Genomic DNA, 26,085 nt, shown 5'->3' on the forward strand with positions numbered 1-26,085 from the left:
TAATAAATGGCAAATGCAACTTTCGTATATACGGGCTCTCTGTAATACCACGCAGGGCAGAACAGAGAACTGACAAGATGTATGTAAACAGTATTCTTTATACTGTGATAGACAGTTCCAACCCGTCTGTTGGCCTATCACAGTAGAGACTGGGCGTGGTTTAAACTTGCTCAGCCTATTGCAGGCGCTCAGGCGGGTCCCCGCCTCTTGGCGCTTCTGTTGATAGATGTAACTGTTGCTGTGAAGAACATCCATGCGCTCATACCGTTATCTCGCACCTGGCTCCTGTTATCTAACAAAAGACCGCTTGTTCTGCAACCCCATGCTACTCTGTATTTTTCCATCATGAGAAAGGCCCATGGCCCTGAAACTGTTAACAATGTTTAAAGTCAGCTATTTTGCATAACACATACATACATCCACACAAGCTAACAGCAGATAATATTCAATCAAATATATGGTAATGGCTATAATGTAAAACGCAGGATCCAACACCCCCCCCCCCCCCCCCCCCCCCCCTCTCTATGAGCTGCTAACCACCTAGAGCCCCTGCCTCTCTCTATGTGCTGCTAACCACCAAGCGCCCCAGCCTCTCTCTATGAGCTGCTAACCACCTAGCCCCCCCTCTCTATGAGCTGCTAACCACCTAGCCACCAGTCTCTATGAGCTGCTAACCACCTTGCCACCCCTCTCTATGAGCTGCTAACCACCTAGCCACCCCTCTCTATGAGCTGCTAACCACCTAGTGCCCCAACCTCTCTATATGAGCTGTTAAACACCTAGCCACCCCTCTCTATGAGCTGCTAACCACCTAGCCCCCCTGTCTCTCTCTATGAGCTGCTAACCACCTAGCGCCCCTGCCTCTCTCTATGATAGTAGGCCAATGACAGGATGTATAGAGCTCTATCTGCAGCCACCAGAGGCTGTGCAGGGTCATGACCTGCGGTAGCATGTGAAAGTTGCCTTGACTTCATGCTTGTGTTGTTGACAGTGGCTCTTGTTGCACACTGGTCCAGAGTCACCTGACGTGAATAACATCTGCCACACCTTTCACTCTCACGCTAGGACATGGTCAATGAACAGTTGGATGATAAAGGTGGATCTATTCCTTTCCCCCTCAGGGTCCAGCATCCCCGGAAGTTCTCCAAGTGCAGCATCTCAGACTACAAGGAGTTCCTGCTGAAGGGCGGTGGATCATGTCTCTATAACAGGCCGACCAAGGTGAGTAGTTTACGTTGCGGTCGCCATACGGCTGAACATCAAAAGAGCGATGCTGTATATAACCAGTCATTCAGATACCGTTATAACCCTCTGATTCTGTTTGTTTGGGCAGCTGTTTGAATCTACAGAGTGTGGGAATGGATACATTGAGGTGGGAGAGGAGTGTGACTGCGGAGATAGAACAGTAAGTTACTATTAAATACTAGTTTATTTACATCTCATTAATATGGTTCAAATGCAGTGTCAGACTGGTGCTGCCGTCTATGTTGTAGGAGTGCTACAAGGACTGCTGTAAGAAGTGTTCCCTAGCTAATGGTGCACATTGCGCTGACGGACCTTGCTGCAACAACACTTGTCTGGTAAGAGCTGTTTAATCACTGTGTCAGGATGCTCACTAAGAACCGATATGGCTGTTTAATCACTGTGTCAGGATGCTCACTAAGAACCGATATGGCTGTTTAATCACTGTGTCAGGTTGCTCACTAAGAACCGATATGGCTGTTTAATCACTGTGTCAGGATGCTCACTAAGAACCATTATGGCTGTTTAATCACTGTGTCAAGATGCTCACTAAGAACCGATATGGCTGTTTAATCACTGTGTCAGGATGCTCACTAAGAACCATTATGGCTGTTTAATCACTGTGTCAGGATGCTCACTAAGAACCAATATGGCTGTTTAATCACTGTGTCAGGATGCTCACTAAGAACCGATATGGCTGTTTAATCACTGTGTCAGGATGCTCACTAAGACCCAATATGGCTGTTTAATCACTGTGTCAGGATGCTCACTAAGAACCATTATGGCTGTTTAATCACTGTGTCAGGATGCTCACTAAGAACCGATATGGCTGTTTAATCACTGTGTCAGGATGCTCACTAAGAACCGATATGGCTGTTTAATCACTGTGTCAGGTTGCTCACTAAGAACCATTATGGCTGTTTAATCACTGTGTCAGGATGCTCACTAAGAACCGATATGGCTGTTTAATCACTGTGTCAGGTTGCTCACTAAGAACCATTATGGCTGTTTAATCACTGTGTCAGGATGCTCACTAAGAACCGATATGGCTGTTTAATCACTGTGTCAGGATGCTCACTAAGAACCGATATGGCTGTTTAATCACTGTGTCAGGATGCTCACTAAGAACCGATATGGCTGTTTAATCACCAGTATGTTTTTTGTGTTAGTGTTCACTTAAGAGACCTGATAAGATTGGTACAGGAAATCCCTGTCTCTTGTTCTCTCTTTCTATGTTAGTTCTACCCACGTGGTTACAGTTGTCGCTATGCGGTGAATGACTGTGACATCTCAGAGACATGCTCAGGAGACTCTGGCCAGGTGAGTTGGGCTCTAACCATTCATTTCTGAAACAGGATGAAACGTTCATCTGTCTTAAAAGGGAATCTTTTTTATGTTCATTGTAGTGCCCTCCCAACCTCCACAAACAAGATGGCTACCAATGTCAAGTCGACCAGGTGGGCAGCATGATCACTAAGCCACAAGGACATACTGGATACCTATTCAGATGATGTGATTTAGAAAATGATTGTCATTATGAACTTGCTTGAACATATAGGAAATGAATGAGTATACTCCATGATTCTACACATGCATTGCTTGCTGTTTGGGGTTTTAGACTGGGTTTCTGTAGAAGCACTTTTTGACATCTGCTGATGTAAGAAGGTGCTATGTAAATACATTTGATATGATTTTGTCTCTTTAGGGGCGCTGCTACAGCGGAGAGTGTAAGACCAGAGGAAACCAGTGCAAATATCTCTGGGGCCCAAGTGAGTTCAGAATCCCCCTTGCTTAAGTTACTCAATGCCAGTACAGTGGCAAGATATGTCCTATAAAATTCAGAGAATCTGAGACTTGTACTTTAGTGATATTAGCTTGTATTGAGGTGTGGTCACCCTCCTCCCTTTCTCCTCTCCCGTGTCACCTCCTTGTGCAGAGGCGGGCGGGTCTGAGAAGTTCTGCTACGAGAAGCTAAACACAGAAGGAACCGAGAAGGGTAACTGTGGAAAGGATGGAGATAAGTGGCTCCAGTGCAGCAAGCAGTGAGTTTACAGCTGATACCAAATATACACTGGTGTACACTGTAGTCATGCACTATACCAGAACAAATAGTCCAGTAGTCCAGTACTGCTGTGTCTGTTCTGCATCAAATGTAGTATTCACCATTTGTCAATGTTCCCTTAGTCAATTCAATGGGCTTTATTGGCAGGGGAAACATGTGTTAACATTGCCAAAGCAAGTGAGGTAGATAATATACAAAAGTGAAATAAACAATACAAATTAACAGTGAACATTACACATACAGAAGTTTCAAAACAATAAAGACATTACAAATGTCATATTACGTATATATATATATACAGTGTTGCAACGTCTCTGTTTCTCCCTCTGCAGTGATGTGTTCTGTTTCTCCCTCTGCAGTGATGTGTTCTGTTTCTCCCTCTGCAGTGATGTGTTCTGTTTCTCCCTATGCAGTGATGTGTTCTGTTTCTCCCTCTGCAGTGATGTGTTCTGTGGGTTCCTGCTGTGCAGTAACATCGGACACAACCCCCGCATCGGCATGATGAAGGGAGACATCACTCGTACCACCTTCAACCATCAGGGCAGGCCGGTGAACTGCAGGTGGATACAACCTCCTCACCGGTCAACGCACAGAGACAACATACGGATACTAACTCGCCTCTCTCTCTCTCTGTGGTCTCTCTCCCTCTCTATGGTCTCTCTCCCTCTCTATGGTCTCTCTCTCTCTCTATGGTCTCTCTCTCTCTCTCTCTCTCTATATGGTCTCTCTCCCTCTCTATGGTCTCTCTCTCTCTCTCTCTATATGGTCTCTCTCTCTATGGTCTCTCTCTCTATGGTCTCTCTCTTTCTATGGTCTCTCTCTCTTTCTATGGTCTCTCTCTATGGGCTCTCTCTCTCTCTGTTTCTCTCTCTCTCTATGGTCTCTCTCTCTCTCTCTCTCCAGTGGTGGCCATGTTCTTTTGGACGATGAGACGGACTTAGGCTACGTGGAGGACGGAGCGCCCTGCGGGCCGTCCATGATGTGCCTTGACCACAAGTGTCTGCCCATCCAGTCCCTCAACATGAGCACCTGCCCCAGCGGGCCCAACGGCCAGGTGTGCTCATCCCATGGGGTGAGTCCAGGGGAGCTGGTTCACCCTGTAGGTCAGGGTTCCCCAACTAGCGGCCCGCGGGACGAATTTGGCCTGTGGTTGGTTTAAGTTTTCTGGGGGGGTTCAGTGTTGGACATTAAAAGACTGTAAAAAAAATAAAAACAGTTCCAAGTGATTTTAATTGAAGAAATCTGTTCCCAAGTATTTCCCACACATAATAGAGAGACAACGTGATTGGATACAAATGTAAGGTTTGAAATTAGTATGTTTTAGTCAAACATATCTGTTTGGCCTTCTTGTGGTCAATTTGCAGTCCACAAATGATCCCGCAGCTGAGTCTAGTTGATCCCTGCTCTAGGTGTACCCATATGAAGCTGAGTCTAGTTGATCCCTGCTCTAGGTGTAACCATATGAAGCTGAGTCTAGTTGATCCCTGCTCTAGGTGTACCCATATGAAGCTGAATCTAGTTGATCCCTGCTCTAGGTGTACCCATATGAAGCTGAATCTAGTTGATCCCTGCTCTAGGTGTACCCATATGAAGCTGAATCTAGTTGATAATCCCTGCTCTAGGTGTACCCATATGAAGCTGAGTCTAGTTGATCCCTGCTCTAGGTGTACCCATATGAAGCTGAATCTAGTTGATCCCTGCTCTAGGTGTACCCATATGAAGCTGAATCTAGTTGATAATCCCTGCTCTAGGTGTACCCATATGAAGCTGAATCTAGATGATCCCTGCTCTAGGTGTACCCATATGAAGCTGAATCTAGTTGATCCCTGCTCTAGGTGTACCCATATGAAGCTGAATCTAGTTGATGATCCCTGCTCTAGGTGTACCCATATGAAGCTGAATCTAGTTGATGATCCCTGCTCTAGGTGTACCCATATGAAGCTGAATCTAGTTGATAATCCCTGCTCTAGGTGTACCCATATGAAGCTGAATCTAGTTGATCCCTGCTCTAGGTGTACCCATATGAAGCTGAATCTAGTTGATCCCTGCTCTAGGTGTACCCATATGAAGCTGAATCTAGTTGATCCCTGCTCTAGGTGTACCCATATGAAGCTGAATCTAGTTGATAATCCCTGATCTAGGTGTACCCATATGAAGCTGAATCTAGTTGATCCCTGCTCTAGGTGTACCCATATGAAGCTGAATCTAGTTGATGATCCCTGCTCTAGGTGTACCCATATGAAGCTGAATCTAGTTGATGATCCCTGCTCTAGGTGTACCCATATGAAGCTGAGTCTAGTTGATCCCTGCTCTAGGTGTACCCATATGAAGCTGAATCTAGTTGATCCCTGCTCTAGGTGTACCCATATGAAGCTGAATCTAGTTGATCCCTGCTCTAGGTGTACCCATATGAAGCTGAATCTAGTTGATCCCTGCTCTAGGTGTACCCATATGAAGCTGAATCTAGTTGATGATCCCTGCTCTAGCTGTACCCATATGAAGCTGAATCTAGTTGATCCCTGCTCTAGGTGTACCCATATGAAGCTGAATCTAGTTGATGATCCCTGCTCTAGCTGTACCCATATGAAGCTGAATCTAGTTGATGATCTCTGCTTTAGGTGTACCCATATGACCCGAGCCCAGAACTACAACCTTGAAGGCTTTGTTATTAGCCATAAGGGCCCACAATAGTGTCTCCAATGACACAGTGTCAGCAAGTGAATTATTCACTACAATTTCACCAATCGTGTAAAATCCCCAGCATGCAGTAGTAATTGAGCCCGGGGACGAGTTTAACAAGGGTGACGTATTAATTTGTCATGGAGCGTAGATGAATGAATTCCTCCCTGCCACCTCTCTTCCTCCCTTTGTCCTACCTGGCCAGGTGTGTAACAACGAGGCGTCGTGCACCTGTGACACCACCTGGGCGGGGACTGACTGCAGCATGCCCGACCCTCCCAAGGAGCCTGCACCCACAGAAGACGAAGAACCAAAAGGTTTGTTTCCATCTCGTTTTCAGAACCTATCTATGGTAGACTAAAGTAACACGCTTCCCTGACTAGAATCATTCCTTTGACTTTCTGATCATCTTTACGGCAGTTGGTTTTCAAATACCTTCTTCTGTCTAAAGATCAGAGCTACAGTTGAAGTCAGACGGTTTACCTTAGCCGAATACATTTAAACTCAGTTTTCACAATTCCTGACATTTAATCCTAGTACAAATTCCCTGTCATAGGTCAGTTAGGACCACCACTATTTTAAGAATGTGAAATGTCAGAATAATAGTAGAGAGAATGATTTATTTCAGCTTTTATTTCTTTCATCACATTTCCAGTGGGTCAGAAGTTTACATACACTCAATTAGTATTTGGTAGCATTGGCTTTAAATTGTTTAACTTGTTAGCCTTTCAGGTTATGTCTATATAGGACTCGTTTTACTGTGGATATAGATACTTTTGTACCTGTTTCCTCCAGCATCTTTACAAGGTACTTTGCTGTTGTTCTGGGATTGATTTGCACCTTTCGCCCAAAGTACGTTCATCTCTAGGAGACAGAACGCGTCTCCTTCATGAGCAGTATGGCGGCTGCATGGTCCCATGGTGTTTATACTTGCATACTTTTGCTTGTACGATGAATGTGGTACCTTCAGGCGTTTGGAAATTGCTCCCAAGGATGAACCAGATTTGTGAGGGTCTACAATTATTTTTCTGAGGTCTTGGCTGATTTCTTTTGATTTTCCCATGATGTCAAACAAAGAGGCACTGAGTTTGAAGTTAGGCCTTGAAATACATCCACAGGTACGCCTCCAATTGACTCAAGTACTGTCAATTAGCCTATCAGAAGCTTCTCAAGCCATGAGATAATTTTCTGGAATTTTCCAAGCTGTTTAAAGGCACAGTCAACTTAGTGTATGTAAACGTCTGACCCACTGGACTTGTGATACAGTGAATTATAAGTGAAATAATCTGTCTGTAAACAATTGTTGGAAAAATTACTTGTGTCATGCACAAAGTAGATGTCCTAACCGACATGCCAAAACTATAATTTGTTAACAAGAAATGTGTGGAGTGGTTGAAAAACAAGTTTCAATGACTCCAACCTAAGTGTATGGAAAACTTCCGACTTCAACTATACATGTCGCAGAACATTTGTACATGTCAAAGTGAATGGAAGGTCCTTCAAGATGGCGATGGCATTTAACTAGTGTGCCTTTTAATTCTTCTTTGACTGTGTTTCATTTATAAATGTTTATGTTAATGTTATATATATATATTTTATGTCTGCTTTTGTTACTCTTATTGTTTTATTGTGCTAATTTTAACAGCACTTTAAGTTGCTGATGCGTGTATGAAAGGTGCTAAACAAATCAATTTGATTCTAATCATTAAAGTTATTATTCTGGAATAGGCACACAGATACATCTAATGATTCCCAGGAGAATAGGCGCTGTAGCTGTGGCCTCTAATACAGTGCCTTGCGAAAGTATTCGGCCCCCTTGAACTTTGCGACCTTTTGCCACATTTCAGGCTTCAAACATAAAGATATAAAACTGTATTTTTTTGTGAAGAATCAACAACAAGTGGGACACAATCATGAAGTGGAATGACATTTATTGGATATTTTAAACTTTTTTAACAAAACAAAAAAAAAATTGGGCGTGCAAAATGATTCAGCCCCCTTAAGTTAATACTTTGTAGCGCCACCTTTTGCTGTGATTACAGCTGTAAGTCGCTTGGGGTATGTCTCTATCAGTTTTGCACATCGAGAGACTGAAATTTTTTCCCATTCCTCCTTGCAAAACAGCTCGAGCTCAGTGAGGTTGGATGGAGAGCATTTGTGAACAGCAGTTTTCAGTTCTTTCCACAGATTCTCGATTGGATTCAGGTCTGGACTTTGACTTTGCCATTCTAACACCTGGATATGTTTATTTTTGAACCATTCCATTGTAGATTTTGCTTTATGTTTTGGATCATTGTCTTGTTGGAAGACAAATCTCCGTCCCAGTCTCAGGTCTTTTGCAGACTCCATCAGGTTCTTCCAGAATGGTCCTGTATTTGGCTCCATCCATCTTCCCATCAATTTTAACCATCTTCCCTGTCCCTGCTGAAGAAAAGCAGGCCCAAACCATGATGCTGCCACCACCATGTTTGACAGTGGGGATGGTGTGTTCAGCTGTGTTGCTTTTACGCCAAACATAACGTTTTGCATTGTTGCCAAAAAGTTCAATTTTGGTTTCATCTGACCAGAGCACCTTCTTCCACATGTTTGGTGTGTCTCCCAGGTGGCTTGTGGCAAACTTTAAACAACACTTTTTATGGATATCTTTAAGAAATGGCTTTCTTCTTGCCACTCTTCCATAAAGGCCAGATTTGTGCAATATACGACTGATTGTTGTCCTATGGACAGAGTCTCCCACCTCAGCTGTAGATCTCTGCAGTTCATCCAGAGTGATCATGGGCCTCTTGGCTGCATCTCTGATCAGTCTTCTCCTTGTATGAGCTGAAAGTTTAGAGGGACGGCCAGGTCTTGGTAGATTTGCAGTGGTCTGATACTCCTTCCATTTCAATATTATCGCTTGCACAGTGCTCCTTGGGATGTTTAAAGCTTGGGAAATATTTTTGTATCCAAATCCGGCTTTAAACTTCTTCACAACAGTATCTCGGACCTGCCTGGTGTGTTCCTTGTTCTTCATGATGCTCTCTGCGCTTTTAACGGACCTCTGAGACTATCACAGTGCAGGTGCATTTATACGGAGACTTGATTACACACAGGTGGATTGTATTTATCATCATTAGTCATTTAGGTCAACATTGGATCAATCAGAGATCCTCACTGAACTTCTGGAGAGAGTTTGCTGCACTGAAAGTAAAGGGGCTGAATAATTTTGCACGCCCAATTTTTCAGTTTTTGATTTGTTAAAAACGTTTGAAATATCCAATAAATGTCGTTCCACTTCATGATTGTGTCCCACTTGTTGTTGATTCTTCACAAAAAAAGACAGTTTTATATCTTTATGTTTGAAGCCTGAAATGTGGCAAAAGGTCGCAAAGTTTAAGGGGGCCGAATACTTTCGCAAGGCACTGTATCATCACAGATATAGACATCATGATATCATCACAGATATAGACATCATGATATCATCACAGATATAGACATCATGATATCACCATCATCACAGATATAGACATCAATCCCTTCTAGACAACTTCCTAGACAAAATGTTTCACTGTCATAGTAGAAAACCTAAACAGTATATTTGACCTCTTAGTTTCCCTATCACATCAAAACATTGCAAGCAGGCAACAACAAAAAATTAACAACAAGGGCAAATGGTTTGATGAAGAAGGCAAAAACCTAAGAAAGAAATTGCAAAACATAGAGACCCAGAAACCCTGAGCCTATGCCTTCACTGTGGTGAATCACTAATACAGAAATACACTACGGAAAAATAATGAACAGCACTTCAGAAATCAGTTCAATGTAATTGAAGAATCTATAGAATCTAACCACTTCTGGGAAAATCTGAAAACTCCAAACAAATAACAACACGAAGAGTTATCTATCCAAAATGAAGATGGATAATGTATGGATAAACCACTTCTCCAGTATGTTTGGCTCTGTAACAAAGAACAAACAGCATTCTTTGTTATAGAATAATGATAGTGGCGGTTTGAGGAAGATGGCGGACTGAACACAGAGGTGCAGATCGCCTCAAGAAAAAAAATATTCAATATCTGTAAGTTTGACTAAATATTAGCACTTCAGAGATAGAGATGGAGATAGACCCCGGTCAAGAGAAGTGAACCGTAGTGAGATAATGTATCCTGTCTGTGAGTGGTGACTAGGACTCCCAAAGAGATCCAATGTGGTCATTTTCCACTGTCCATTTATCCGCATATAGATCACCTGTCCCTAACTTCATGCAGCCTGTCATCGGAAGCTAATGTAGGTTAGGCTGAGACTGTAGCTAGGTACATGCTGCCATAAAGGAGTAAAACATCTCTCAGTCTAAGATAATACAGTAAGAGAGGTTTATGATCTCCCGAGATTTGTTATGCGCAAACGACCATGTTTATCGGGACCATTTTGTTCTGGTCAACTTTTCAAAACCTCTTACAGTACCTCCACCTGTAGGCAATAGGACCCCTGGAATGTAGACTTTTAATTTACAAGCAAACTGCCACATCACATCAGATTCACAATTAATATATAATCACTGATAATCACTACTACCATGGTAACGTTGAGTAGAAGGTACTGATAATCACTACTACCATGGCAACGTTGAGTAGAAGGTCCTGATAATCACTACTACCACGGTAACGTTGAGTAGAAGGTCCTGATAATCACTACTACCATGGTACCGTTGAGTAGAAGGTCCTGATAATCACTACTACCATGGTAACGTTGAGTAGAAGGTCCTGATAATCACTACTACCATGGTAATGTTGAGTAGAAGGTCCTGATAATCACTACTACCATGGTAACGTTGAGTAGAAGGTCCTGATAATCACTACTACCATGGTAACGTTGAGTAGAAGGTCCTGATAATCACTACTACCATGGTAACGTTGAGTAGAAGGTCCTGATAATCACTACTACCATGGTAACATTGAGTAGAAGGTCCTGATAATCACTACTACCATGGTAACGTTGAGTAGAAGGTCCTGATAATCACTACTACCATGGTAATGTTGAGTAGAAGGTCCTGATAATCACTACTACCATGGTAACGTTGAGTAGAAGGTCCTGATAATCACGACTACCATGGTAACATTGAGTAGAAGGTCCTGATAATCACTACTACCATGGTAACGTTGAGTAGAAGGTCCTGATAATCACTACTACCATGGTAACGTTGAGTAGAAGGTCCTGATAATCACTACTACCATGGTAACATTGAGTAGAAGGTCCTGATAATCACTACTACCATGGCAACGTTGAGTAGAAGGTCCTGATAATCACTACTACCACGGTAACGTTGAGTAGAAGGTCCTGATAATCACTACTACCATGGTACCGTTGAGTAGAAGGTCCTGATAATCACTACTACCATGGTAACGTTGAGTAGAAGATCCTGATAATCACTACTACCATGGTAATGTTGAGTAGAAGGTCCTGATAATCACTACTACCATGGTAACGTTGAGTAGAAGGTCCTGATAATCACGACTACCATGGTAACATTGAGTAGAAGGTCCTGATAATCACTACTACCATGGTAACGTTGAGTAGAAGGTCCTGATAATCACTACTACCATGGTAACGTTGAGTAGAAGGTCCTGATAATCACTACTACCATGGTAACATTGAGTAGAAGGTCCTGATAATCACTACTACCATGGTAACGTTGAGTAGAAGGTCCTGATAATCACTACTACCATGGTAACGTTGAGTAGAAGGTCCTGATAATCACTACTACCATGGTAACGTTGAGTAGAAGGTCCTGATAATCACTACTACCATGGTAACGTTGAGTAGAAGGTCCTGATAATCACTACTACCATGGTAACATTGAGTAGAAGGTCCTGATAATCACTACTACCATGGCAACGTTGAGTAGAAGGTCCTTATAAACATGCAAAAAATATACCATACGTGAGTCATTCATGTCTTTCTCCCCCATAACCCTTTGCAGGTCCTAGTGCCACCAATCTTATAATAGGCTCCATCGCCGGCGCCATCCTGGTGGCTGCCATAGTGCTGGGGGGGACCGGATGGGGCTTTAAGTAAGCAACACACCACACGCCTCTTCTCCATGACTCTGGCATCCCCTGCTGTTGCATATAGACACCAGTGTTTGAGCTCCTGCTACAGAATACGGACATGGACTCAGGGACAAACAGACACGCACGCACGCACACACACACACACACACACACACACGCACACACCTGATACAGAATGGGACACACACACATACCTGATGCACGTTTGTCCGATGTACCATCACCTGCACAGTAAGCAGTAAACACACACTGACATGTTTTGAAGTCATCTTGCATGTGTTCATGATACCTTTACTTTTCTTAAAGGTCCACAATCAATCATATAGGGTGAATAAATACCATAGAGATTATGTTGGGGGAGAGGTCGGGCATCTGTGAGTCTGTGGCAGAATCTCAAACTGGGGCACAGTGCAAAGTTTGACGTGCATGTTCAGTACAGTTACTAAACCTGCTAGCTAAGCAGAATAATCATTAAATCAGCTAGGAGCACTTGGAGACCAAACTGTTCTTACTACTAATCTAGTGTGTGCATTAAGAATATACTGTAGCTTCTTGACACATTCAGAGTATAGCTCAGCTCCTGGACATATTCAGATTATAGCTCCTGGACACATTCAGATTATAGCTCCTGGACATATTCAGATTATAGCTCCTCAACACATTCAGATTATAGCTCCTGGACACATTCAGATTATAGCTCCTGGACACATTCAGATTATAGCTCCTGGACACATTCAGATTATAGCTCCTTGACACATTCAGATTATAGCTCCTGGACACATTCAGATTATAGCTCCTGGACACATTCAGATTATAGCTCTCAACACATTCAGATTATAGCTCCTGGACACATTCAGATTATAGCTCCTGGACACATTCAGATTATAGCTCCTGGACACATTCAGATTATAGCTCCTGGACACATTCAGATTATAGCTCCTGGACACATTGTGTTGTGTTCACTAATCTGAGGCATCAAGTGCCAGTCGCTCACTGCTCAACCTGTTGTGTTGGGCAAACAGGGGTGTTACACACCATTAATCTAAAGAAAGAAAAGGAGTTGATAAATATAGTTCAGCCACCAAAGCATGCCAGTTAGCAAAGCATCATGTTTGTCACCAAAACATTTATTTCTGCATGTTTACTTGGATAAGGTCAGTTCATTGCACAAAGGCTGAGCCGAACCCAGGATGACATGCTCCTGGGTTACCATACTCTTATCACTACCATCATCTTTTTCTCACTCCGGCACGAGGGTTCGAGGGTGAGAGTTTTAAGCGGAAGTGGTGAGAGAGAAGCCAGGGCCATATTGTTGGCCGCAGCCTTTGTGTCATGGCTGGCCACACCCACCTGGATGGCCAGGCTCCGCCCTAGAGCAGAGCAGGACTCCCGGACCCGCCCACAACAGCTGCCATTGCTGCCTGCTTCACAGACCTGGTACACACACGGCGCATTGTACTGCATGACCCACCACGCACATCAATAGAGCCACCTCCCACTGGCCTACTATTGAAACAGGTGCATGACAGACTGCTAGAAGCCCTACATCAAGCCACTTACAGAGAGGTTATGCACCAACTCACGTTGTTGGTGTTATCTTGTTGTTGTTGTTGTCGTCTTTGTGGTTGTTGTTGTTGTTGTTGATGTGTCGTCGTCTCCTCTTTCCATTCTTTTATAGAGTACATTTTTGTTGGTTCTCTCTCACCCCCAGATGCTAATGTTTTGAATGGAACAAATGTGCATTTTCCTGTCAAAGATGAGAGATTTGTGTCCTCTCCTTGTCCTTGTGTTTTGGAAAGCTAACTGTATGCCACATGGACTAGCACAGCCTCTTCTCATTGCCTCCAGCACCATGCTGTGGTTGCTAATGAGAAAAACACAAAATCAGTGTCATTGCAATGCAGACTAATTTACTCACTGTCTTTCTGAAAAATAAACAACCATAAAAGCACTGCACATACCAATAGTTAACGTACCAGTAGTTAACGTACCAATAGTTAACGTACCTGTAGTTAAGGTACCAGTAGTTAACGTACCAATAGTTAACGTACCAATAGTTAACGTACCAATAGTTAACGTACCCGTAGTTAAGGTACCAGTAGTTAACGTACCAATAGTTAACGTACCAATAGTTAACGTACCCGTAGTTAAGGTACCAGTAGTTAACGTACCAGTAGTTAACGTGCCAATAGTTAACGTACCAGTAGTTAACGTGCCAATAGTTAACGTACCAGTAGTTAACGTACCAATAGTTAACATGCCAATAGATCATTTATCAATAGTTAACGTGCCAATAGTTAACGTACCAGTAGTTAACGTGCCAATAGTTAACGTACCAGTAGTTAACGCACCAGTAGTTCACGTACCAGTAGTTAACGTACCAATAGTTAACATGCCAATAGATAATTTATCAATAGTTAACGTGCCAATAGTTAACGTACCAGTAGTTAACGTGCCAGTAGTTAACGTACCAGTAGTTAACGTACCAATAGTTAACGTACCAGTAGTTAACGTACCAGTAGTTAACGTACCAATAGTTAACGTACCAGTAGTTAACGTACCAGTAGTTAACGTGCCAGTAGTTAACGTACCAATAGTTAACGTGCCAATAGTTAACGTACCAGTAGTTAACGTACCAATAGTTAACGTACCAGTAGTTAACGTGCCAATAGTTAACGTACCAATAGTTAACGTACCAATAGTTAACGTGCCAATAGTTAACGTACCAATAGTTAACGTACCAGTAGTTAACGTACCAATAGTTAACGTGCCAATAGTTAAAGTACCAGTAGTTAACGTACCAGTAGTTAACTTACCAGTAGTTAACGTACCAATAGTTAACGTACCAATAGTTAATGTACCAGTAGTTAACGTGCCAATAGTTAACGTACCAGTAGTTAACGTACCAGTAGTTAACGTGCCAGTAGTTAACGTACCAGTAGTTAACGTACCAGTAGTTAACGTGCCAATAGTTAACGTACCAGTAGTTAACGTGCCAATAGTTAACGTGCCAATAGTTAACGTACCAGTAGTTAACGTACCAGTAGTTAACGTACCAGTAGTTAACGTACCAGTAGTTAACGTACCAATAGTTAACGTACCAATAGTTAACGTACCAGTAGTTAACGTGCCAATAGTTAACGTACCAGTAGTTAACGTACCAGTAGTTAACGTACCAATAGTTAACATGCCAATAGATCATTTATCAATAGTTAACGTGCCAATAGTTAACGTACCAGTAGTTAACGTGCCAATAGTTAACGTACCAGTAGTTAACGTACCAGTAGTTAACGTACCAGTAGTTAACGTACCAATAGTTAACATGCCAATAGATAATTTATCAATAGTTAACGTGCCAATAGTTAACGTACCAGTAGTTAACGTGCCAATAGTTAACGTACCAGTAGTTACTGTGCCAATAGTTAACGTGCCAATAGTTAACGTACCAGTAGTTAACGTACCAATAGTTAACGTACCAGTAGTTAACGTACCAATAGTTAACGTACCAGTAGTTAACGTACCAATAGTTAACGTACCAGTAGTTAACGTACCAATAGTTAACGTACCAGTAGTTAACGTACCAGTAGTTAACGTGCCAATAGTTAACGTACCAGTAGTTAACGTACCAGTAGTTAACGTACCAGTAGTTAACGTACCAATAGTTAACGTACCAATAGTTAACGTACCAATAGTTAACGTGCCAATAGTTAACGTACCAGTAGTTAACGTACCAATAGTTAACGTACCAGTAGTTAACGTGCCAATAGTTAACGTACCAATAGTTAACGTACCAATAGTTAACGTGCCAATAGTTAACGTACCAATAGTTAACGTACCAGTAGTTAACGTACCAATAGTTAACGTGCCAATAGTTAAAGTACCAGTAGTTAACGTACCAGTAGTTAACTTACCAGTAGTTAACGTACCAATAGTTAACGTACCAATAGTTAATGTACCAGTAGTTAACGTGCCAATAGTTAACGTACCAGTAGTTAACGTACCAGTAGTTAACGTGCCAGTAGTTAACGTACCAGTAGTTAACGTACCAGTAGTTAACGTGCCAATAGTTAACGTACCAGTAGTTAACGTGCCAATAGTTAACGTGCCAATAGTTAACGTACCAGTAGTTAACGTACCAGTAGTTAACGTACCAGTAGTTAACGTACCAGTAGTTAACGTACCAATAGTTAACGTACCAATAGTTAACGTACCAGTAGTTAACGTGCCAATAGTTAACGTACCAGTAGTTAACGTACCAGTAGTTAACGTACCAATAGTTAACATGCCAATAGATCATTTATCAATAGTTAACGTGCCAATAGTTAACGTACCAGTAGTTAACGTGCCAATAGTTAACGTACCAGTAGTTAACGTACCAGTAGTTAACGTACCAGTAGTTAACGTACCAATAGTTAACATGCCAATAGATAATTTATCAATAGTTAACGTGCCAATAGTTAACGTACCAGTAGTTAACGTGCCAATAGTTAACGTACCAGTAGTTACTGTGCCAATAGTTAACGTGCCAATAGTTAACGTACCAGTAGTTAACGTACCAATAGTTAACGTACCAGTAGTTAACGTACCAATAGTTAACGTACCAGTAGTTAACGTACCAATAGTTAACGTACCAGTAGTTAACGTACCAATAGTTAACGTACCAGTAGTTAACGTACCAGTAGTTAACGTGCCAATAGTTAACGTACCAGTAGTTAACGTACCAGTAGTTAACGTACCAGTAGTTAACGTACCAATAGTTAACGTACCAATAGTTAACGTACCAATAGTTAACGTACCAGTAGTTAACGTGCCAATAGTTAACGTACCAGTAGTTAACGTACCAGTAGTTAACGTACCAGTAGTTAACATACCAATAGATCATTTATCAATAGTTAACGTGCCAGTAGTTAACGTACCAGTAGTTAACGTACCAATAGTTAACGAACCAGTAGTTAACGTACCAGTAGTTAACGTACCAATAGTTAACGTACCAGTAGTTAACGTACCAGTAGTTAACGTGCCAGTAGTTAACGTACCAATAGTTAACGTGCCAATAGTTAACGTACCAGTAGTTAACGTACCAATAGTTAACGTGCCAGTAGTTAACGTGCCAATAGTTAACGTACCAATAGTTAACGTACCAGTAGTTAACGTACCAGTAGTTAACGTACCAATAGTTAACGTACCAATAGTTAACGTACCAATAGTTAACGTGCCAGTAGTTAACGTACCAGTAGTTAACGTACCAGTAGTTAACGTACCAGTAGTTAACGTGCCAGTTGTTAACGTACCAATAGTTAACGTACCAGTAGTTAACGTACCAGTAGTTAACGTACCAGTAGTTAACGTACCAGTAGTTAACGTGCCAGTAGTTAACGTACCAATAGTTAACGTACTAATAGTTAACGTACCAGTAGTTAACGTACCAGTAGTTAACGTACCAGTAGTTAACGTACCAATAGTTAACGTACCAATAGTTAACGGACCAGTAGTTAACGTACCAATAGTTAACATGCCAATAGATCATTTATCAATAGTTAACGTGCCAATAGTTAACGTACCAGTAGTTAACGTGCCAATAGTTAACGTACCAGTAGTTAACGTACCAGTAGTTCACGTACCAGTAGTTAACGTACCAATAGTTAACATGCCAATAGATAATTTATCAATAGTTAACGTGCCAATAGTTAACGTACCAGTAGTTAACGTGCCAGTAGTTAACGTACCAGTAGTTAACGTACCAATAGTTAACGTACCAGTAGTTAACGTACCAGTAGTTAACGTACCAATAGTTAACGTACCAGTAGTTAACGTACCAGTAGTTAACGTGCCAGTAGTTAACGTACCAATAGTTAACGTGCCAATAGTTAACGTACCAGTAGTTAACGTACCAATAGTTAACGTACCAGTAGTTAACGTGCCAATAGTTAACGTACCAATAGTTAACGTACCAATAGTTAACGTGCCAATAGTTAACGTACCAATAGTTAACGTACCAGTAGTTAACGTACCAATAGTTAACGTGCCAATAGTTAAAGTACCAGTAGTTAACGTACCAGTAGTTAACTTACCAGTAGTTAACGTACCAATAGTTAACGTACCAATAGTTAATGTACCAGTAGTTAACGTGCCAATAGTTAACGTACCAGTAGTTAACGTACCAGTAGTTAACGTGCCAGTAGTTAACGTACCAGTAGTTAACGTACCAGTAGTTAACGTGCCAATAGTTAACGTACCAGTAGTTAACGTGCCAATAGTTAACGTGCCAATAGTTAACGTACCAGTAGTTAACGTACCAGTAGTTAACGTACCAGTAGTTAACGTACCAGTAGTTAACGTACCAATAGTTAACGTACCAATAGTTAACGTACCAGTAGTTAACGTGCCAATAGTTAACGTACCAGTAGTTAACGTACCAGTAGTTAACGTACCAATAGTTAACATGCCAATAGATCATTTATCAATAGTTAACGTGCCAATAGTTAACGTACCAGTAGTTAACGTGCCAATAGTTAACGTACCAGTAGTTAACGTACCAGTAGTTAACGTACCAGTAGTTAACGTACCAATAGTTAACATGCCAATAGATAATTTATCAATAGTTAACGTGCCAATAGTTAACGTACCAGTAGTTAACGTGCCAATAGTTAACGTACCAGTAGTTACTGTGCCAATAGTTAACGTGCCAATAGTTAACGTACCAGTAGTTAACGTACCAATAGTTAACGTACCAGTAGTTAACGTACCAATAGTTAACGTACCAGTAGTTAACGTACCAATAGTTAACGTACCAGTAGTTAACGTACCAATAGTTAACGTACCAGTAGTTAACGTACCAGTAGTTAACGTGCCAATAGTTAACGTACCAGTAGTTAACGTACCAGTAGTTAACGTACCAGTAGTTAACGTACCAATAGTTAACGTACCAATAGTTAACGTACCAATAGTTAACGTGCCAATAGTTAACGTACCAGTAGTTAACGTACCAATAGTTAACGTACCAGTAGTTAACGTGCCAATAGTTAACGTACCAATAGTTAACGTACCAATAGTTAACGTGCCAATAGTTAACGTACCAATAGTTAACGTACCAGTAGTTAACGTACCAATAGTTAACGTGCCAATAGTTAAAGTACCAGTAGTTAACGTACCAGTAGTTAACTTACCAGTAGTTAACGTACCAATAGTTAACGTACCAATAGTTAATGTACCAGTAGTTAACGTGCCAATAGTTAACGTACCAGTAGTTAACGTACCAGTAGTTAACGTGCCAGTAGTTAACGTACCAGTAGTTAACGTACCAGTAGTTAACGTGCCAATAGTTAACGTACCAGTAGTTAACGTGCCAATAGTTAACGTGCCAATAGTTAACGTACCAGTAGTTAACGTACCAGTAGTTAACGTACCAGTAGTTAACGTACCAGTAGTTAACGTACCAATAGTTAACGTACCAATAGTTAACGTACCAGTAGTTAACGTGCCAATAGTTAACGTACCAGTAGTTAACGTACCAGTAGTTAACGTACCAATAGTTAACATGCCAATAGATCATTTATCAATAGTTAACGTGCCAATAGTTAACGTACCAGTAGTTAACGTGCCAATAGTTAACGTACCAGTAGTTAACGTGCCAATAGTTAACGTACCAGTAGTTAACGTACCAGTAGTTAACGTACCAGTAGTTAACGTACCAATAGTTAACATGCCAATAGATAATTTATCAATAGTTAACGTGCCAATAGTTAACGTACCAGTAGTTAACGTGCCAATAGTTAACGTACCAGTAGTTACTGTGCCAATAGTTAACGTGCCAATAGTTAACGTACCAGTAGTTAACGTACCAATAGTTAACGTACCAGTAGTTAACGTACCAATAGTTAACGTACCAGTAGTTAACGTACCAATAGTTAACGTACCAGTAGTTAACGTACCAATAGTTAACGTACCAGTAGTTAACGTACCAGTAGTTAACGTGCCAATAGTTAACGTACCAGTAGTTAACGTACCAGTAGTTAACGTACCAGTAGTTAACGTACCAATAGTTAACGTACCAATAGTTAACGTACCAATAGTTAACGTACCAGTAGTTAACGTGCCAATAGTTAACGTACCAGTAGTTAACGTACCAGTAGTTAACGTACCAGTAGTTAACATACCAATAGATCATTTATCAATAGTTAACGTGCCAGTAGTTAACGTACCAGTAGTTAACGTACCAATAGTTAACGAACCAGTAGTTAACGTACCAGTAGTTAACGTACCAATAGTTAACGTACCAGTAGTTAACGTACCAGTAGTTAACGTGCCAGTAGTTAACGTACCAATAGTTAACGTGCCAATAGTTAACGTACCAGTAGTTAACGTACCAATAGTTAACGTGCCAGTAGTTAACGTGCCAATAGTTAACGTACCAATAGTTAACGTACCAGTAGTTAACGTACCAGTAGTTAACGTACCAATAGTTAACGTACCAATAGTTAACGTACCAATAGTTAACGTGCCAGTAGTTAACGTACCAGTAGTTAACGTACCAGTAGTTAACGTACCAGTAGTTAACGTGCCAGTTGTTAACGTACCAATAGTTAACGTACCAGTAGTTAACGTACCAGTAGTTAACGTACCAGTAGTTAACGTACCAGTAGTTAACGTGCCAGTAGTTAACGTACCAATAGTTAACGTACTAATAGTTAACGTACCAGTAGTTAACGTACCAGTAGTTAACGTACCAGTAGTTAACGTACCAATAGTTAACGTACCAATAGTTAACGGACCAGTAGTTAACGTACCAATAGTTAACGTACCAATAGTTAACGTACCAATAGTTAACGTACCAGTAGTTAACGTACCAGTAGTTAACGTACCAGTAGTTAACGTGCCAATAGTTAACGTGCCAATAGTTAACGTACCAGTAGTTAACGTACCAGTAGTTAACGTGCCAATAGTTAACGTACCAGTAGTTAAGGTACCAATAGTTAACGTACCAGTAGTTAACGTACCAGTAGTTAACGTACCAGTAGTTAACGTACCAATAGTTAACGTGCCAATAGTTAACGTACCAGTAGTTAACGTACCAGTAGTTAACGTACCAGTAGTTAAGGTACCAATAGTTAACGTACCAGTAGTTAACGTACCAGTAGTTAGCGTACCAATAGTTAACGTGCCAAATAAATACCAGGAATCTACTCTCCAGTGACGTCACTGAAGACCTTAGCTGCAGTGAACAGTCCATTATGAAACCACCAGATATGACTGCTGTTGTCTTAGAGATGAGTGTGGCTGCTTCTCCAATGTGCACTTACTGTACCACCATAATCTGTAATATACCAGACATTAACCCCTGTCTTCTTTTCCGACTCTCCCCTGAACGTGAAGAAATGTGAAGAAGCGAAAGTACGACCCCAACGCCAGCGCCATATAAGGTTGGAGGAGAGGTCAGCGGGCACAGAGGAAACCTTCTGGGCTTCCTTAGTACTCTACAGCTGGACTGCACTTAACTGCGGAGGATTTTTTGGGCATTAGATTTACTTGAAAAATACATAGAGGACAATTTAACATTATCCATTTTAGTCATGTAGAGATGTAGCCTTTTTCAACCCTAACAACCCACCTAACAACCCCAACCACCTACCTAACAACCCACCTAACAACCTCACCCACCTACCTAACAACCCAGCTAACAACCCCACCAACCTACCTAACAATCCACCTAACAGTCCCACCCACCTACTGAACAACCCACCTAGCAACCTCACCCACCCACCTAACAACCCGACTCACCTAACAACCACACCCACCCACCTAACAACCCCACTCACCTAACAACCACACCCACCCACCTAACAACCCCGCTCACCTAACAACCACACCCACCTACCTAACAACCCCACTCACCTACCTAAAACCCCACTCACCTACCTAACAACCCCACCCACCTACCTAACAACCCCACTCACCTACCTAACAACCCCACTCATCTACCTAACAACCCCACTCACCTACCCAACAACCCCACTCATCTACCTAACAACCCCACCCACCTACCTAACAACCCCACCCACATACCTAACAACCCCACCCACCTACCTAACAACCCCACCCACATACCTAACAACCCCACTCACCTACCTAACAACCCCACTCATCTACCTAACAACCCCACCCACCTACCTAACAACCCCACCCACATACCTAACAACCCCACTCACCTACCTAACAACCCCACTCATCTACCTAACAACCCCACTCACCTACCTAACAACCCCACTCATCTACCTAACAACCCCACTCACCTAACTAACAACTCCACTCACCTAACTAACAACCCCGCTCACCTAACAACCACACCCACCTAATAACCCCACCCACCTCCCTAACAACCCCACTCACCTAACAACCACACCCACCCACCTAACAACCCCACCCACCTACCTAACAACCCCACTCACCTAACAACCACACCAATGGCGGACTGGCCGTCAGGAGCCCCGGGACATTCCCGGTGGCCTGAGGGTCGTTTGGGACTGCCGTGAATAGTCAACTTGACCAGCGATAATATAGCAAGCAGGAATTAGTTGACGGAGAATCCACGAATCAGGCGCGACTCTCACACTCTTGCTGCAGTGTCCCAGTGCCAAAAATGACCTCAGGTCTCTCCACGACGCACATAGCAACCGTCTACCTGCTTCTCTACCGATAACATTTTAGACAAGTCGTCCGGCGAAATGGTCAGAAAGGGAAAAGTGGAGCAGAGAGGGAGAGAATAAAAAACAGAAAGGCCCTTGCCACAGTCAAAAACACTAGCTAAAACACACACACACTGACACACACACGTCACCCAGCATGGCTAGCTAAGTAGCCTAGCTAAAAATAGTGACACAATGGCAGGTAGGCTAAACAGTTTGCACGTCTTACGTCTTCGTGGAGGAATTATATCACAGCAATGAGTGCAACATAGCGATCATAATATGACATTGAAGGCAATATGTTTCAACTAGTAAAACATAATAAACCTAGATTATGGACTTGCCAGGATTCGGTCATGACTCATGGCCACATAAGCGAGGGAAAGTGCACATCCACTGTACAGTGAAACAGGCTACAGTAACCTAACCATAATGCATCCATGAACATAACACAGTGGCCTGTGTGACACAGCACAAAAGATCATTAGCGCCATTAGTACCAGCATTACAATTTACTACGATAATATACAGCTCTGGGGGAAAATTAAGAGACCACTCCAAATTAAGAGACCACTCCAAATTAAGAGACCACTCCAAATTAAGAGACCACTCCAAATTAAGAGACCATTCTTAATTTTTCCTAGAGCTGTATTAATGTAGCCTACTGATACACTAATGATAGTGAGTATGATAATAGAGTATTTTCTTTGTAAAGGTGGAGGAAGGAAGCAGCAGCACTAGAGTTTCAGGTGCTCCTGCTGAACTGGAGGAACTGGAGGAACTAGTGGTCAGTTCAGAGTCAGACTCAGAGCAGGAACCTTCAGCTACAACTTAAGAGCACAACCCTAAACATGTAGGTTATGATTTTAGATTAATATGTGCTTTATTTATGAGATTATCAGTAGGACTGTAATCGGGGGCCATACCTTGTACATTTGTATGTGCTATGATTGGTGTATTCCTAGAGCGTTTATGAGGGTGCACCCATAGCCATAGCATACCTTGAGAACTCAGTGTTCAGATAGGCTACTTGTTGGTCAGTCCCAAATGTTTGCATTTTGTAATGTGGGTAACTTTCTTCCCAGATTAACATAGTGGCCTAATTTGGTACCCGTTACATCAACAAATAGGGTTAGCCTACAAAATTAGCGGTCTGGTGGTTTGTGTGAACAGGGGGGCCTGGGATGGAGTCAAATTCTCCGCCTGAATTATTGTTTCAGTCCGCCCCTGAACCCCACCACCTAACAACCCCACCACCTAACAACCCCACCACCTAACAACCCCACCACCTAACAACGCCACCCACCTAACATCCCCACCACCGAACAACCCCACAACCTAACAACCCCACCACCTAACAACCCCACCACCTAACAACGCCACCCACCTAACCCCACCCACCTAACAACCCCACCCACCTAACAACCCCACCACCTAACAACCCACCCACCTAACAACCCCACCCACCTAACAACCCGACCCACCTAACAACCCGACCCACCTAACAACCCCACCACCTAACAACCCCACCCACTTATCTAACAACCCCACCCACTTACCTAACAACCCACCTAACAACCCCACCGACCTACCTAACAACCTCACCCACCTACCTAACAACCCACCTAACAACCCACCTAACAACCCCACCCACCTACCTAACATCCCATCTAACAACCCCACCCACCCACCTAACAAACACACCACCTAACAACCCCACCCACCTTCCTAACAACCCCACACACTTACCTAACAACCCAACTAGCATCACAGTGCCACCAGAGATTCTGGGTTCAAGCCCAGGCTCTGTCGCAGCCGGCCACGACCGGGAGGTCCATGGGGCGATGCACAGCGTTGTCCGGGTTAGGGAGGGTTTGGCCGGCAGGGATATTCTTGTCTCATCGCGCACTAGCGACTCCTGTGGCAGGGCGCAGTGCATATTGACCAGGTCGCCAGGTGTACGGTGTTTCCTCCGACACATATAGGTTGAATGTGCGTTGTGTCAAGAAGCAGTGCGGCTTGGTTGGGTTGTGTTTCGGATGGACGCATGGCTCTCGACCTTTGCCTCTCCCGAGTCCGTATGGGAGTTGCAGCGATGAGACAAGACTGTAACTACTACCAATTGGATACCACGAAATTGGGGCGAAAAAAAGTACATTTTTTTAATAAAAAATAACAACCCACCTTCCTAACAACCCACCTACCTAGCACCCCAACAATCTAACAACCCCACCAACCTACCTAACAACCCACCTTCCTAACAACCCACCTACCTAGCAACCCAACAATCTAACAACCCCACCAACCTACCTAACAACCCACCTTCCTAACAACCCACCTACCTAGCAACCCAACAATCTAACAACCCCACCAACCTACCTAACAACCCACCTTCCTAACAACCCACCTACCTAACAACCCAACAATCTAACAACCCCACCAACCCTACCTAACAACCCACCTTCCTAATAACCCAACAATCTAACAACCCCACCAACCCTACCTAACAACCCACCTTCCTAACAATCTAACAACCCAACAATCTAACAACCCCACCAACCCTACCTAACAACCCACCTTCCGAACAACCCACCTACCTAACAACCCAACCATCTAACATCACCACCCTGATATCTATAGCCACAGAACTCCTCTCTTCTGATCGCCAGTCCACAGTGGTTCACCAGGCATGATTTCCCTCACAGAGTGTGCAGCTCGCTGGCCCTGGCATGCGAAGAACTGCATGGCAAAGCTATGAACAGCACACAGCAAAAAGAGAGATCTACTGAATCATCAAATGGAAGAGATCGCCTCATAAAAATGGGAAATACAGACCACATTCAATAAATGGAAATATATACATTGGGCAAGATTGTACATAAAAGAGGAACAAGGGTCCAGCTTCTGAATTATAACATATCATTTCTGCTTTGGGTTTATTTTAAGCATGTTGTATAGCGGGTGTTTATGGTAATGTTAATGAAAAAAACAGTAACGGAATTATGATTTGGTCCAAAATGCTATGGATAACCAGAGAATGTAATGATCTACCTATTAGGTGTTCAGCAAAGTTATCACTCGTTACACACTGTATTTATCCAATATAGAGGTCAAGGGTCAGGGTCAGTATACATGGGACAGAGCAGAGGTCAGATTTAGGGGTGTCTTCTCCGGAGGTCAGATTTAGGGGTGTCTTCTCCAGAGGTCAGATTTAGGGGTGCTTCTCCAGAGGTCAGATTTAGGGGTGCTTCTCTAGAGGTCAGATTTAGGGGTATACAGTGTCTTCTCTAAAGGTCAGGGCATAGTGATAATGATACATGACACAGTCAATGACGTCATCGGGTTCCTTAAGTACTTCCAGCAGTGACTC

At 42.5% G+C, this 26,085-nt stretch overlaps 1 protein-coding gene across 3 annotated transcripts in view; it reads left to right on the forward strand.

The window, feature by feature from the left end:
* LOC110501915 (disintegrin and metalloproteinase domain-containing protein 23) overlaps positions 1-24,032 on the forward strand; it is a 57,102-nt gene extending 33,070 nt beyond the window's left edge. For 2 of the 3 annotated variants that reach the window (XM_036959386.1, XM_036959384.1), the window contains exons 15-26: positions 1,122-1,221; positions 1,334-1,405; positions 1,494-1,580; positions 2,482-2,562; positions 2,649-2,699; positions 2,948-3,011; positions 3,179-3,284; positions 3,745-3,864; positions 4,208-4,376; positions 6,189-6,300; positions 11,943-12,033; positions 21,406-24,032. In XM_036959386.1, coding sequence (XP_036815281.1) covers positions 1,122-1,221; positions 1,334-1,405; positions 1,494-1,580; positions 2,482-2,562; positions 2,649-2,699; positions 2,948-3,011; positions 3,179-3,284; positions 3,745-3,864; positions 4,208-4,376; positions 6,189-6,300; positions 11,943-12,033; positions 21,406-21,451 — 1,099 coding nt within the window. In that variant the 3' untranslated portion in view covers positions 21,452-24,032. Of the gene's footprint in view, positions 1-1,121; positions 1,222-1,333; positions 1,406-1,493; positions 1,581-2,481; positions 2,563-2,648; positions 2,700-2,947; positions 3,012-3,178; positions 3,285-3,744; positions 3,865-4,207; positions 4,377-6,188; positions 6,301-11,942; positions 12,034-13,288; positions 13,471-21,405 lie in introns of all 3 variants that reach the window. The other variant, XR_005038842.1, reaches the window with a different exon arrangement.
* The last annotated feature ends 2,053 nt before the right edge of the window (positions 24,033-26,085 follow it).

This window comes from Oncorhynchus mykiss, chromosome 22 (assembly GCF_013265735.2).
Source record: "Oncorhynchus mykiss isolate Arlee chromosome 22, USDA_OmykA_1.1, whole genome shotgun sequence".
NCBI classification, from domain to species: domain Eukaryota; kingdom Metazoa; phylum Chordata; class Actinopteri; order Salmoniformes; family Salmonidae; genus Oncorhynchus; species Oncorhynchus mykiss.